The sequence below is a fragment of the Dasypus novemcinctus genome, chromosome 3, assembly GCF_030445035.2.
Source record: "Dasypus novemcinctus isolate mDasNov1 chromosome 3, mDasNov1.1.hap2, whole genome shotgun sequence".
NCBI classification, from domain to species: Eukaryota; Metazoa; Chordata; class Mammalia; order Cingulata; family Dasypodidae; genus Dasypus; species Dasypus novemcinctus.
This window is the reverse complement of record NC_080675.1, coordinates 5,827,738-5,843,219: the sequence shown is the minus strand read 5'-3', so window position 1 is coordinate 5,843,219 and position 15,482 is coordinate 5,827,738. Positions and strand designations below refer to the sequence as shown.

General features: G+C 51.9%; 1 protein-coding gene across 1 annotated transcript; it reads left to right on the top strand.

Annotated features, from left to right (window-relative positions):
• The first annotated feature begins 3,768 nt into the window (after nucleotides 1-3,768).
• Nucleotides 3,769-4,317, top strand: LOC105744749 (large ribosomal subunit protein eL21-like). Its single transcript, XM_058294920.2, has one exon. The coding sequence runs from the start codon at nucleotides 3,806-3,808 to the stop codon at nucleotides 4,286-4,288; it is 483 nt and encodes a 160-aa protein (XP_058150903.1). The 5' UTR covers nucleotides 3,769-3,805; the 3' UTR covers nucleotides 4,289-4,317.
• The last annotated feature ends 11,165 nt before the right edge of the window (nucleotides 4,318-15,482 follow it).

Genomic DNA, 15,482 nt, shown 5'->3' with positions numbered 1-15,482 from the left:
GTCCGGGGGGAGGGAGGGCTTCCTTGTGGGGCTGGTGACAGCACCTGGGGGCACGCAGTCACACCCCGCTAGCCCGGGGGCCGTAGGCCAGGACCCCTGAACTCAGGACAGACCAGGGCCTGCTGAGAAACTGATTGAGGGGAAATCCATGAGGCCACGGCCCCAGAGAAACCTGGAGGCTCGTTCGCAGGCCACGCTCCAAGCTGCCTGAAACAGGGGCGATCAGGCGAAGGCCCCGTTCTCCTGTGACCCCCAGCCTCCCGGGGGACGGAGGAGCCCTGCCCGGCGCAGAGTCTCCAGGGTCCTGCCTCGTGCTGACTGTGCACAAATTCCTGGCAACTAAAATAGCCTGGGCAGGAGCCTTGGCGCCAGGATGCCCTTGTTGGATATCTCGGCAGCTGGTGGCTTCGGGCCTGGGGAGAAGGAACCCCGAGGAGCCCTTCCTGGGGCCCAGAGAGGAGGGCAGGAGATGTGGGTGGTGACAGAGCTGGGTGCCAGCATCAGATCTTGCCCACACCGGTGGTGGGACTTCCCAGCTCTCTGCCTCAGTTTCCCCAGCTGTGGGCAAAGGGCAGCTCAGCGCCGTTCTTGTAAGAACGGGGTGCAGCAAGCTGCCCTGGGCTGAAATCGAGTTGGGGTCATCGCCCGCCTCCCACCAGGGCCCCAAGTCTGAAGCCAGGAGCCCCCCGTGGGAAACACAGCGGTCTCCATGCAAAGCCCACCCAGGCCAGCGGGCGCGGGCCGAGGTCACTTGGAGTCGGCAGAATTCTGGGTGGGTGGGCAGCCCGTGAGGGCTTTGGGGATGAGGAGGGCCAAGAAAGGCCGTGGGAGGCAGGCCCTTCTAGAGCCTGTGCCCCCCTGCCCATGCAGGGCAGCAGAGAGGCGCGCAGTCGGGAGCTGGGAGGCCTGAGAACTTGAGGGATTTGCCCCAAACCCTCAGGAGCCGAGCAGCAGCCCAGCGCCGGCTCCTGAGCTGCCCTTGCCGGCCGCGGCCCTGGCCGCTGGCAGGATCAGCCCCTGCGGCCCCTCATGGAGAGGCCGGGTGGAGTGGACGTGGGGTCTAATGTCCTGGTCTATTTTAGGGCCGCGGCTGAGGACACAGGAATCCAGGCACATGAGTCCCCGGGTTAGGACCACCTGTTGGCCCCTTCGCGGCCCCCTGGGGGTGGGGGGGTTGCAGGAACCAAGGTCGGAGCAAGTCGAGGTACCTCCTCTCGCTTCCAATTTTAGACCCACACTTACTGGGCACTTGATGTGACCTATTTAGGATAAATTCCCACCCCACGCTCTGCCACCCCCCCCCCCAGCCTATCATTAACCACCGGGGGTGCGATTAAAGATCGGGGCTTTATTTAGCTTATGAGGCCTGCAGGGAGCTTGGAAGCTCATTGACGTCCCCCAGTCGCAACACGCTGCAACAGACCAGAAGTCAGGGGCTGGGGTCCAAGACGCCCCCCGGATGCCGCTCAGCTGGGGAGCTTGGGGAGCAGAGGTTCCTGGCCTCAAGGGCAACGAAGGACAAGATGGCGGTTGGAGTACGGACAAGCTTCCCAGTGACCCTCTGTCTTCTTCCATCTCTCATCTGGGCACTTGGACCTCTGGCTCCTGATCTGTAAAATGGGGCCAAGAATCCAAACTCAAGGGGCTCTTGTGGGGATTAACTGATACCTGAGCAGCCCTAGGGCTCAGGCAGTGGTGGCCCAGGACGTGTGAGGTCCCTGCTTTAGACCTGTCCTTACCTGGTGGCTTACGGTAGTGGCTTCCAGGCCCTAATGAGGCTCAGAAGGAAGAGAGAACTACAGGGAAGAATTTTGCCCTGGCAGCCCAGACCCACTCCTGGAATCTTCCAGAGCAGTGGGTGCAGACTTCCCTCTGCACGGCACCCTCACATCTTTGCCAATCTCTCTGCAAACCCCTGGCCCGTAGGACCACTGCCTCTGGGCTCTGCAAAGCTTTCAGGGGCAGGGTGGGGGCTCACACGATAGTCCCCGTTTCCCCCTGGTGCTGTCAGAATTCTTCCATGTGTCGGGTCCTGAGCGTCACCGCTCTTCGCCGACTCCTTAGCTGTGTTGTTGAGCTGGGGCTTGTGTGTTGGTTCTTCCGGCAAACTAACTCCAGATCCTGTGCCTGACCATATCTTGGCATTTTGGAGAAGTTAAGGGGCCTTTTCCAAGGTCTAAACCGCCTCTTCCGCTCAGGCTGAATGGAAGGCCGTGGCTTAAGCCTTGGCGGTCTTGGGCAAGGTGGACACTGGGGAGATGAGGAGACGGCACCGAAACGTTGCTGCTGAGCAAGATGGGGGAACGGGGAGAAGGCAAGATACACGGAACCATGGTCTTCAGGACACTGGGCATCACCGGAAGTTGGGGTAAGAGCGAGGGGAGTTCTAAGGTCGCCCCTGCTGACTTTTTCAGGGGTTTCCAGGCTGCAGCTCAGGAAGGGGAAACCCAGGCTGTACCTGGAAGGTTCCCCGAGCTGAGAGTCTGGAGACAAGGCAGTGAGAACTCCCAGGTTGGAATACCAAGGGGCATGGGGCACCAGAGAAGAAGCCTGGAGATGGGCAGGGGAGCCGGCCTTGACTCTCTGGGCTACTGACCACAGGGGGGAGGAGGCGGGGAAAGGCCATCAGACAGAGCAGAAACCAAACTGGAAAAACTCACAGAGCACTGGGTAGAATCCTCAAAAATATTTGGCCTCAGCAGTGGGAAATAATTAGCCCTAGAGTAAATGTGGCTTTGGACCTGCCTAACGAATTGTAAATATAAGGCCCCAAAGGATCCAAGTGTTTCCAAGTAACTTAACTTGATCCTAGAACAAAGCTCACGAAGTGTTTGCAGGAATGGAAAAATATCCAGTTCACAAACAAGGTAAAACTCACAAAGGATGGCATCCAATCAAAGATGAGCATGTCCTCCAAGAGGCAAGACAGCACAACCCACAGTGAAGAGAACAGTCGATACCAACCCAGAACGCACACAGATGTTACAACAGCAGAAGAAGGTGTTGAAACAGTTTTTATAACGGTATCCCATGAGTTCAAAAAGTTAAGTAGAGATATGGGAGCTATAAAAAAAAAAAGAGAACCAAATTGAACTTCTAGAAATGGAAAATGATAATGTGTGAGATGAAATAAGCACTGGGCGAGCTCAATGTCAGGTTAAACATTGCAGGAAAAAAAAAAAAGATTAGTAAACATGAAGACTGAGCAACAGAAACCATCCAAAATGCAACAGAGGAAACCGCCCCCCCCCCCCCAAATTAAAACACCATCAGTGGATGTGAGACAATTTCAAGCAGCCTAATGATAGGTACAGGTGTTTGAAAGACCCTAAAGGACAGGGGAGAGAGGGGGACAGAAAAGATATTTGGGTAAATAATGGCCCCCAAATTTAAAAATTCAATGAAAACTATAAAACTCACAGATCCAAACTCAATGAACCTTAAGCATAAGAATGAGAAAAAAAAATTTTTTAAAAACCCACACCAAGGCACATCATAACCTAATTGCTCAAAACCAGTAATAAAGAAAAAAAATCTTAAACCAGTCAGAAAAAAAGATATTCCATGTAGAAAGGAAAAATAGACAAGGGTGAACGCAGATTTCTTGTTGGAAACAATGCAAGTGAGAAGACAATGGGACAAACATCTTTTGACTCTGAAAGGAAAATGAACATTGTCAACTTAGAATTCTATACCCAATCTTGCAAAAAATAAACATGAAATAAAGACTTACAAAAGCTGAAGGATTAATCACCAGCAGAGCTTCCTTTCGGCCGGAACCGCCATCTTGCAGTAATTCGCCAAAATGACAAACACAAAGAGAAAGAGGAGAGGGACCCGCTATATGTTTTCTAGGCCTTTTAGAAAACATGGAGTTGTTCCTTTGGCCACATATATGCGAATCTACAAGAAAGGTGATATCGTAGACATAAAGGGAATGGGCACTGTTCAAAAAGGAATGCCCCACAAATGTTACCATGGCAAAACGGGAAGAGTCTACAATGTTACCCAGCATGCTGTTGGTATAGTGGTAAACAAACAGGTTAAGGGCAAGATTCTTGCCAAGAGAATTAATGTACGCATTGAGCATATTAAGCACTCTAAGAGCCGAGATAGCTTCCTAAAACGTGTGAAGGAAAATGATCAAAAAAAGAAGGAAGCTAAAGAGAAAGGTACCTGGGTCCAACTGAAACGCCAGCCTGCTCCACCCAGGGAAGCACACTTTGTGAGAACTAATGGAAAGGAGCCTGAGCTACTGGAACCTATTCCCTATGAATTCATGGCATAAGTGATGTTAAAAAAATAAATAATAAAAGATTTGTGGATTGTAAAAAAAAAAAAAAAATCACCAGCAGAACTGCCCCTCAAGAAATGTTGAAGACGTCCTGCGGGCAGAAGGAAAGTGATGCTAGACAGAAATATGGATCTGCACACAAAGGAAAGAACACAAAAAATGATGACTAGATGGGGAAATATTTAAGTTTATTTATTTATTTTTTCATTTTTTATTGTATTTTTTTGAAGATACATAGATCATAAAAAATGTTACATTAAGAAATATAAGAGGTTCCCGCATACCCCACCCCCCACCCCACCCCCACTCCTCTCACATCAACAACCTCTTTCATCACTGCGGCCCGTTCATTGCGTTTGGTGAATGCATTTTGGAGCACTGCTGCACTGCATGGATTATAGTTTACATTGTAGTTTACACTCTCCCCCAGTCTATTCAGTGGGTTATGGCAGGATCTAGAATGTCCAGCACCTGTCCCTGCAGTATCATTCAGGACAACTCCAGGTCCCGAAAATGCCCCCACATCACATCTTTTCTTCCCTCTCCCTGCCCTCAGCAACTCCCGTGGCCATTTTCTCAACATCAATTCTATGTTTCTTCCATTACTAGTCATGATAGTTTTATAGTAGAATACCAGTAAGTCCACTCTGATCCATATTTTATTCCTCCATCCTATGGATCCTGGGATGGTGAATTAGAAAGGCGGTGGGTTTATAGAGCAGTCATGGGTAAAATACAGGATTCCCATATACCACCCTATTATTAACAACTTGCACAGGTGTGGAACATTTGTTACAATTGTTGAAAACACATATGTATTAGATTTGTATAAGATTATTTTCTTATTATTTAAATTTCTTTAAAAGATCATTGGCTGTTTAAACAAACATAGAAACGTTTTTGTATACAATAAACCCCAAAGCAATCACTAACAATACAGTTATAGCTAATAAACTAACAGAGGAGACAATTAGAATAATAAAGAATAACAATCCTAAGAACGTGGGAAAAAGAGGAAAAAGAAAAAAGAACGGGTGGGACAAATAAAAAACAGACAGTGAGATGGTAGGCTTAATCCTAACTAAACCAATAATCACATTAAATGTCAAATTAAAAACATATTGGATAAAAAAAAAAAGCTAGACCCACTGTTGCCTATAAGAAATGCATCTCAAATACAAAGATATAAAGTGGTCAAAAGTAAAAGAATGGAAATGGACATGGCATGTGAACACAAATCAAAAGGAAGCTGGAGTGGCTCTGTGAATACCAGACAAAGTAAATTTCAGAAGGAAGGCTATTACCAGGAGGGAAAAATGTCATTTTATAATGATAAAGGGAGCGTTAGTCAAGAGGGCAAAACAATCCCAGACATTTATACTTCTAATAAGAGAGAGTCAAAATGCATGAAACAAAAACCAAGAACTGCCAAGAGAAAGCCGATTTCACAGTTAGAGTAGGCTATTTCCATCCCCTCATCAGTAACTGATAGAACAAGTGAGCAGAAGGCCCATGGGGAAAGGGTAGACTTAAACGACACCATCAACCAAGTTGACGCAGTTGACATTTGTAGAACACTCCCCCCGACAGGAGCAGACCCCAGGTTCCTTTCAAGTGTACACGGCATATTTATAAAGATGCGCCATATTCTGGGCCATGAAACCAGTTTCAGTAAATTGAAAAGAAAGCAAGTACAGTCTCTGACCACAGTGGATTTAACTTTGCTACCAATAACAGAAAGACAGCTGGGAAATTCCCCAATACTTGGCAACTAAATAACAGATTTCTACATAATGCATGAGTCAAAGAGAAGTAAAAAGGGAGAGCAGAAAGTATTTTGAACAGAATGACAATGACAATACAACATATCAGAATTGCGGGATGCTTCTCGAGCGGCAGCAAGGAGGAAATTTATAGTACTAAATGGCTATATTAGTAGAGAAGAAAGATCTCGAATCAATGACCTCAGCTTCCAAATTAAGAAACTAGAAAAAGACAAGTAAACAGCAAATTAAACTCAAGGTAAGCAGAAGGAAATAATATCGAAACAGAAATCAAGATTATAGAACAGAAAGGCAATAGAAAAAGATCAAGGCAACCAAAAGCTAATTCTTTGGACTATCCATAAAACTGATAAACGTCTAGCCCAGCTGCATAGGAAGAGAGAGAGAAAGAGAGGGAGTGATAGAAAGAGAGAGAGAAAAAAAGAAGAGTGAGAGAGAGAGAACGCAAATTACCAATTTCAGGAAAATGAGGGAGGTGACATTACTACACAGACAGATATTACAAGGATAAGGGACTACTGTGAACAACCCTATGCTTATAAAACCTACAACTTAGATGACATGGAGAAATACCTTGCAAGAAACAAACCATGAAAGCACACTCATGAAGAAATAGATTGCCAAAATGCCCTATATTTATTAGAGAAATTCAATCTGTACTTAAAAAAATCTTCCCACAGAGAAATCTCCAGTCCCAAATGGATTTGCCCATGAATTCTACCAAATACTTAAGAAGGAAATAATACCAATTCTTCAAACTCTTTTAGAAAACTCAAGGAGGAAAAACATCCTAACTTATTCTATGGGGTCAACATTGCCCTGATATAAAAGCCACCTAAAAATAGTACAAGAAAAGAAAACTATAGGCTCATATCCTTCATAAAAAGAGATGCAAATGTTCTTAGCAAAATTTTCACAAGTCAAATCAATCAATAACTATAGAAAAAGGAAAATATTCATGACCAAATGGGGTTTATTCCAGGAATACTGGGTTGGTTTTACAATTGAAAATCAATGTAATTCACCGTATTACCATATCATCATATCTTAGTAGATACAGAAAATGCAGTTTGATCAAATTCAACCTTCCTGATAAAATTAGGAATAGAAGGGAACTTTCTCAAGGTGATAAAAAACACCTACCAAAAAACTACAGCTAACATTATACTTAAGAGTAGGAGACTAAATGCTTCTCTTCTGAGAAGAGTAATATGAGCAGGATGTCTGTTCTCACCATTTATATTGAACACTTTTAGCCAGTGCTGTGAGGTGGGAAAAAGAGATAAAAGGGGATAGAGAGATTGAGAAGTGATATTAAGGGGTAGAGTTTTTTATTTGTCCATTTTTTGTTTATTCTTATTATTACTATTATTGGAATAAGGAAAATGCTCTAATAATGAATGAAATGATAAATGCATAACTATGTGATTATATCAAATACCATTGTACATTTTGGGTGGATTGTATGATTTATGAATATGTATCAATAAAATTGATTTTAAAAAACTGGAAAAAAATAAAAGACATTTAGATTGGAAAGGGAAAAATCAAACTGTCTTTATTTGAAGATGGGATGGTCATCTACATCGGGAATCCAATGGAATCTACAATAAGGTAGTGGAACTAATAAGTGAGTTTAGCCATGTTCCAAAAACAAAATCAGTATAAAAAACCAATTATGTTCTATATACCAGCAACAAATAATCAGAAATTGAAATAAAAATGCCATTTATAATAACATCAAAATATATGAAATACTCAGGGACAAATCTGGCAAAAGATGCAAAAGACCAAAGAGAATTAAAGACCTAAATAAATGAAGAGATACCTCACTCATGGGTTGGAAGACACGATTTTGTTGAGACATCAGCTCTCCCCAAATTAATCTATAGATTTTACACAATCCCAATTAAAATCCCAGCAGGAGTTTTAAATAGGAATCAATAAACTATTCTAAACTGATTCTAAAATTCACACAAAGTCCCAAGGACCTAGAATAGCCAAAGCAACTCTGAAGGAAAAAGCCAAGAGGCTAACACTTTCTGATTTCAAGACTTACTATAAAGCTACAGTCATCAGAACAGTGTGGCATGGGCAAAAAGAGAGACCACAATTGATCCATGGAAAAGAAGAGTCCAGAAAAAGACCCACGTGTATATATTCTCCCAACTTTTCACAAAAATGCAAAGGCATGTCAGTAAAGAAAGGGCAGTCTTTTCAACAAACAGTCCTGAACAATCGAGAAAAACCAAAAACCAAAACTCTAATCCATCCTGCACACCAAATTCAACACTTACCTCAAAATGCCTCACCGACCCAAATGTCAAACCTAAAACTATAAAACTTCTAGAACACACAGGAGAAAATATTTGGGACCTTGGTTTAAAATAAAAGAACAAATTGATACCTTGGACTTCATCAAAATTGAAAACTTCTCTTCAAAAGGCCCTTTTAAGAGAATGAAAAGACATGTCACACACAGGGTAGAAATATTTGCAGAGCATGTATTTGAATAAGAACTTGTATTCAGACTAAAGACTCTCAGAGCTTAATAAGACACAAATGACTCAAAGAGCTGGCAAAAGCCTGAAGCAAACTTCACCACTTATGCAAAGCAGCACCCAAACACCTGCTCAACATTCTCATTTATTAGGAAAATGCCAGTTTAAAACCTCGAGGAGATACTACTACGGGCCTCTTAATGAGTGGTAAAAAGCAGAAATGCCCGCCCCGTCCTGCCGCTTCCGGGCTCAGGTTCCGGTGGTCTGTGGCTCTGGGCTCCTCCACGCGGGACCCCTCGTGGCTCTTTACCCAGAGCCTGCTCAGGGCCAGCCAGCACCCCTACAGCTGAGGACCCCCAAACCCTTTTGTTGGGGTGTAGCCTCATTCCTGGGAGGGCCCCGAGGGCAGCTGGGACCCAGGCAGATTTCAGCCCGCCCACCCAGGATAAAGACCCTCCCTCAGGCCCGAGGCCATTTTGACCCCACCGGAAAAACCCTCTTGGGGCCACGAAGGCTGTCCCAGGCCAGTCCCGGTGTTCAGAGGTGCCTGTGGTTTCCCCAGGAGACCCCAGGCCACTGCAGGGCTCTGCTCCCACCCTGCTCTCCGGGAGGCTCCAGGCAGACGGCCTCCAGCCCTGCCTTGGCATTCCCCAATCTGAGCCAACGGGGCAGCAAGGCTTGGCCCCAAGAGAGAGGAGTGGGCAGATCCAGGGTGGGAGCCAGGAGCCCGGGACCTACCGTGGCCAGACCCCCGGCCCCGCCCCTTTGCTTGTCCACTGGCTTTCCACTGGACACGGCTGCCCCTCCCTTCACCCTGGGTGAACTGGTTGCTGCAGAGTCCCTCGGGGACCCTGGAGGCAAAACCAGTTTCAACCATTCTTTCTGCTCCACGGAAGACTGCATGGAGGAAGGGGGCGGGCACGCTCCTTTGGGGGTGCTGCATCTCCCGCGGCCCCCTTTCGGGGCTCATCCTCCGGCCCACCGTCCCTCCAAAACTAATCTGGGAGGGGGAAAGGAAAGCCTTCCCCCAGTCATCCTCCCCGGAGGGGGAGCCCTAAAACCGTTGACCCTGGCTCTCCCGAGAAGAGAAGGACGCCTTCCCGTGGGAATGCCTTCAAGCCATCCCCTGGAATTCTAAAAACCCCAAGAGGACTGGGGGTACCCCAGGGCTGGAGGATGGGGAGGGAGAGTGGAAAGGGGTAAGAAAGTGGGTGAACTTCCCAATCCCACACCCGAGCCTTCGGTGGTCTCTGAGTTTCTTTTTTTTAAAAACAGGACACAAGAATTAGCCCCATAGTTGTTGTCAAGGTTAAGTGGTTACGACAGCACCTGACCGCTGGGAGAGAATTAACTCGGGGAGACTCCGGGGAGTCTCGGGGTCCCTGGAGGCTCGTCACTGGCCAAGTCCTGGCCACCTGGCTCCCGCGGGGCTTCTGACCGGCGCTCCGGAGGAGCTGGACGGTGCCACTGCAGTCTTAGAGTGGAATTTTCTCTCGCAAAGAACTTTCTGTGGTTAGGGGTACAATTCTCATCAGAAAATTCAACCTTTTCGGCCCTGCCATGCCCCTTCTCAAACAAGGGCTGTGTCCCCTGCCCGCACCCCATCATTCCTGGGGCTGAGCCCTCCCCAGCCTTTGCCTCCCGGCTCCTGCACCCCAATGCCACCTCCCCCGCAGGGCGAGGGGCCTGGGATGGTAACAAGACTGGGTGACAACCCGAGCGCCCCAACTGTGGACGCCGGAGCCTTCCTTCTCTGGCTTGGGCCTCTTTGAAATGGGAGAGCAAGAACACATCTCCAGGGGCCCGTTGTGGGACCCAGAGGAAAGAAGGCTGGGGGACAAGAGTCCACTCAAGAGTGGGCAGGGCCACCGGCCTGGGAACCCCCAAAGAGTCCTCCTCTCCAGGCCCGCCCCCAGGGCCCCAGAAGGCAGCTTTGTGCCCACCCACCGTCCCAGCCTCAGGGGTCTGCAGGCTCCCCCTCCCCGCCTGGGCTGAGGCACGGTGCTGGCTGGGTCTGGGAAGTGGCTGGAAGCAAATGGCCCTGGGGAAGGTGTTTTGTTATTGTTTTAGTTTTCGGTGGAAGGGGCTGCTCTCAGATGTTCCTTTAAGCAGAGGATAATTCCCGAGGACTGGCAGGGACCCTGCTAGCTCCGGCAAGTTTGTAAAACAAACCCCTCCTCCAATTCTGAGGATTGGGCTGTAGGGTCTTCCAGGAATCTCTGAACCCGCAGGGTTTACCCCGAGTACCACCTGGTGCTCCTCACCCAAAAAGAGGGGCGGACTCAGGGCCTCTGCCCTGTCATGGGGTGGGGGGCTGCCTGGAGAAGGCCCCTGCCCCCAAATTGGCAATTTCAGGAAGTGACTCGCTCAACCCGGCGGTGCCTGGTTCGCCTGTACCTGGGCTGCGGTGCGCCGGGGGTGGTGGCCCGAAGCACCCGGGCCGCTCCTGTGGTTTGGCGCTGACCGTCCTGCCACCGCCGGGCTCCCCAATGCCGGCTGCACGTAGGATCCCATGGGGTGGCTCGCGGCTCACCAGAGCCCTGCGGCCTTGACCATGAGTGTGTCCTGTGCTATCAGCTAAAGACAGCGCCCGCATTTGCTTAGTGGCTGGGGCGGAAGTTGCTGTGGACCTTGGTCCCAAGGCAGAGAAACACTGCTCACCCAGGGGAAGACCCCCGAGGGTCTTTTACCTAGAGTTTCAGTGGCCCCAGCCTTCCCCAGGTAGGTGGCAACCAATATTGAGATCCTACAAAACTGGAGACGAGGACACCCGCATCCTGAGCCTGGTGCGTTGAGTAAATGTAAAGGTCTGTGGAAGCACCAAGCATTTTAGTGGTGTGCTGGGGCCAAGTCCCTTTAGGATGCCCAAAATTATTATTTTTTTTCCCCAGAAGTTTTGATACACAGCATGGGGCGGGGGTGAGATGTACTTGACCAGATGGGTCCAGAGAGGGCGACTTAGCCAGAAGGACTTACCCAGCGTCACTCCAAAACCCAGGCGTTCCCTGGAATGTCACCTCAGAGCCGCCCCCTCACTGCCTGCCTGGGGCTCCTCTGCCCTTTTAAGGAGAGAAGACCTGCCCAGGCTGGAGACCCTTTCTCCTCGGAGGCACCAACCCCTGTGCCTTTGGTGACAGCTTAGTCTGCCAGGGCTCTGGGACCTGCAAAGTGCCCCCCAAGATGAGAGCAGACCTGGTCCCTTCCTTTGTCAGTCTTGGGGACTCTAGAATTGAGCTGTGTGGTCCCTGAAGAGTTTTTGTCACTTGCAGGGTTCCTTTAGACCTCCTAGTATGCGAGGTGCAACATCAGGCTGCTAAGAAGCGAGGTGAATTTTCACGCCCCAGGTCCTACCCTGGGGATTGCAAGAAGTTTGCAGGTCTGTGAGAAGAGGTTTCCCTCGGCCACGGTTCACCACCTGGTATTCCGGGCATGGTTTGCCGGTGGCCCGCGGTTCGCCAGTGGTGCACGGTTCGCTGGTGGCCCGCGGTTCGCCGGTGGCCCGCGGTTCGCCGGTGGCCCGCGGTTCGCCGGTGGCCCGTGGTTCGCCGATAGCCCGTGGTTCGCTGGTAGCCCGTGGTTCGCCAGGGTTCCGCGGTTCGTGGCTCGCCAGCAGCCCGCATTTCCCAGTACTGTCGTCCTGCACCATTTACCGAGGTTGCCACCCCCACATCCCTCCACCCCAGGCCCGCGGTTCCGCGGGTCGCGGTTCACCACGATTTACCAGATTAGCCAGCGTTTCCTTGAATCTCTAATCCTTGGAGGGATTGCCCCGGGTCGGTCGGAGGGAAAAAGATGCATAGACAGACTTTTAAATAGCGCTCCCAAAGGTCTGAGGGCTGCTCTTGTGGGTCTCCTGCCTGGAGTGAGGAGGGAAGGACTGAGAGCAATTGCAACCCCTCCCCAAGGGGACTTGGTAAATTCCATGCTGAGAGTTACTCCTTAAAGCCTGCTGGAGATGAGCGGTTCCTTTAAGAGGAAGAGGCCAAAGGCATCCAGATCCCCCCCACCCCCAGGGGTCAGCCCTCCCCTTACTGTCTTGCAAATGTCTCCCTCCTCCGAGCAGAGGGGCCGATCAAGTGCCCTCAGGCTTGGGTTGGCCCAAGAATGGCACCTCCTCACCACCTCTTCCTTGTAACCCCAAGGACCATGGGATGGAGTTTTGGGGACTTTGCAAAGATTTGCCACCTGCAGATTCTCCCCCAAACCACTGGATACCTTTTGGACAAAGAGAGACGGCCTTGCTGCGGAGGCGGGCTGCCAGGCAGCTTGGAGGACAGGGTGATTTGTGTCCCATGTCCCCAACAGGGGTTGCGTAGAGGTATGGGACTTTGGGGCTGCCATGGTTCGCCAGTGGCCCGTGGTCCGCAGCCCTGGATCCTGCGGTGCTGTGACCGCCACGATGGGTTTACCCGGGTCCCCTTGGGTCCCGGCCCTTTGCATGACGCGGTCCCCAGCGCCGCAGTCACCGCGCCTCGCTAACGGTTTGCCGGGGACGCCGCTCTCAGGTTTTCAGTGCGGGTACCTGGCGGTTACTGCGGAAAATGTTCCAGGCCTCTGTCCCGCATCTCCCCAGCCACGGCCTACTTTTCGAAAACTGAGTCTTACTGCTGGCTCCACCCTCCCCCCAGGCTCCTGTTTGCCAGTGAATTGGCGCAATCCTCAGCCCCGGAAGTCTCCGCTGGAGGCCAGAGGGTGGCGGGGTCAGGAGGGGGAAGGGCAGCGCAGGCTCGCCTCACTTCCCCAGGTGTCTATGGTTCCGCCGTGCTGCCAGAGCAGAGCTGGGGGGTGCGGGGTCCCCGCAGGTGTGTGCTGTGCTGTCACGTGCTGCAGCCCGGCCCCCATCCCCACAGCGCCCACAACTGCCTGGGCAGCTCTAGTCCCAGGAGAAGATGCAAGACGTTGGGTGTTTCCTAGACCCAAAGTCGTACGCTCAGGAGGAGGATCGATTCCCCAGAGAGCCGACTCGGAAGGGCAACCAGATGGCCAGGAGACGGAAGACGCCCGAGCCCCCGGGGGACCCCAGGCCCACATCGCGCCCTGGGAGGAGGCTTTCGATGCAGCGGTGTCCCTTGGTGGGGTCGGGCTCTCTGGGGTTGCCCAGACCTCTTGCCCTATGGGTGAACCGAGGCAAGGGAGGACCCAGTTAACCCTCAACAGGGCCCTTCCCATAGTTGACCTTCGCCCGTTGACACGTGACCTGTTCACTCTGCTGGGCCCTGCCGGGGGTGCCCGGACCACCCTCTCCATTCCCAGGCCCCAGCTGCTGAGGTCCTTTCTCCCAACACCTCCATCCCTCAGGGCCGTCTGTCTTTGCCGACAAAGCAGAGCTGGGGCCTGGGGAAAAGTGGAGAATGGAGGCTCCCCGGGGCAGGATTTGGTGGTAGGACGGCAACGCCAGGCCCCCCCGTTGCAATCCCGGAAATCTCAATAAAGTGCAACAGGCCTGCACGGGCTCCCCAGGGACCCCCAAAAGTCCTCTTCTGGGTGACGTTGGATGAGCCTTCCTGCCCTCCTCGGGCCCCAGAGGCAGCCTGTCGCCCGCCCAGCTCCCAGCCCGCTCCCCGGGGGACGGGGTCCGCGCGGCTCCCGCTGGGTGCTCTGTTCCTTTAAGAGGACTGGGAGATGCTGAATTCGGCAGACCACCCCCGCGCCCGCCGGCCCTGCTAGTTTGTAAATGACTCTGTCTGCCTTGGGGGAGGGGCGGCTGGAAGCCTGCCCATCCCCCTCCCCTCGGCGCAGCTCCAGGCACTGGGGGGACTGGGGAGGCGGCTTCTGGGCTTCGGAGCCCCTCCCCCAGGTTTGGGTCCTGCGGGTCCTCCCGGGGGCTGCCCGAAGCCTGGCGGGCCCTGCACGCCCTCCAAGCTCACCCTCTGCGCAAACAGAAAGGGGACTTTGTGATGTGGGAATGTGTCCTTGGGACAGTTTCCTGTCTAGTCTCTGAGCCAGCGGTTCCGGGGGCTGGGGGCTCAGGGGGATCTGGTGCGCAGGGACACGGCCCCAGGCCACAGGCACAGGTCGCTGTGCCAGGCACCTCGCGGCACCGGCAGGGGCACCCGGACCCCTGGGCGCACTGGTCATGGTGCGCGGCAGCCGGCTCCCGCAGCACCGTGGGTCGCCTGGGCACACACGGCGGTGCCCGCGGTTCCTTGGGCTGCCCCCACCCGTCTCGCTGCCAAGGTCGGTGGCCCTGCTAGCCTGCCGGGCCCTCCCTGGGCATTGGCCGGAGGGACGGGTGGACATCGCTCCAGGCCTTTCTCCCCAGTGGGAGAACCACCCTGAGATGCCTCCCCTGAGAGTCTACGGCGACTGGATCTGCATGTGGAGTCCCAACACCGGGGTACAGGCGGGGTGCAGGGATGCCCCGTGTCTGTCTGGGAGACCCTGCTGGACTGATGACCCCTGGAGGGAGAAAGGCAACTTCCAGATGGGAAGGCTGTGCCCAGCTGAACTCGAACTCCCTTTGGGGTTCTCTGCCACCTCGTAGGGAGAGAGCTGGATACACTTTTGTGCATTCCCTGCCCCAGTGGGTGAGGCGGGCAGAGAATTGCCTCCTGTTGCTCTGCTTTCTGTGGCTCGGCGCACCATGGACCCCGGTTCACGCCCCAGCTCTGCTGCTCACTGGCCACAGCTCCGCGCCTCAGTTTCCTCAACTGCAAAGCAGGGGTGATCAAGGACCCACCTCTTGAGTGACAGAGCAGATGGCTCCTGGGTGGAAAGGGCCCTGAGTGCCCGCCCCATGTTTTGCATTTGCAGACCGTCCGCGTGGCGCCAGACACCCTTGCTCTGACCACTTGTGCAATCACTTCTGCAGCAACCATTTCTAGGACACACATGGCCCAGCTGAGATGCCTGGGCATTAATTAATATTTCGGGTCTCTGCCGCCAAATCCCCTCTAGGGAGGT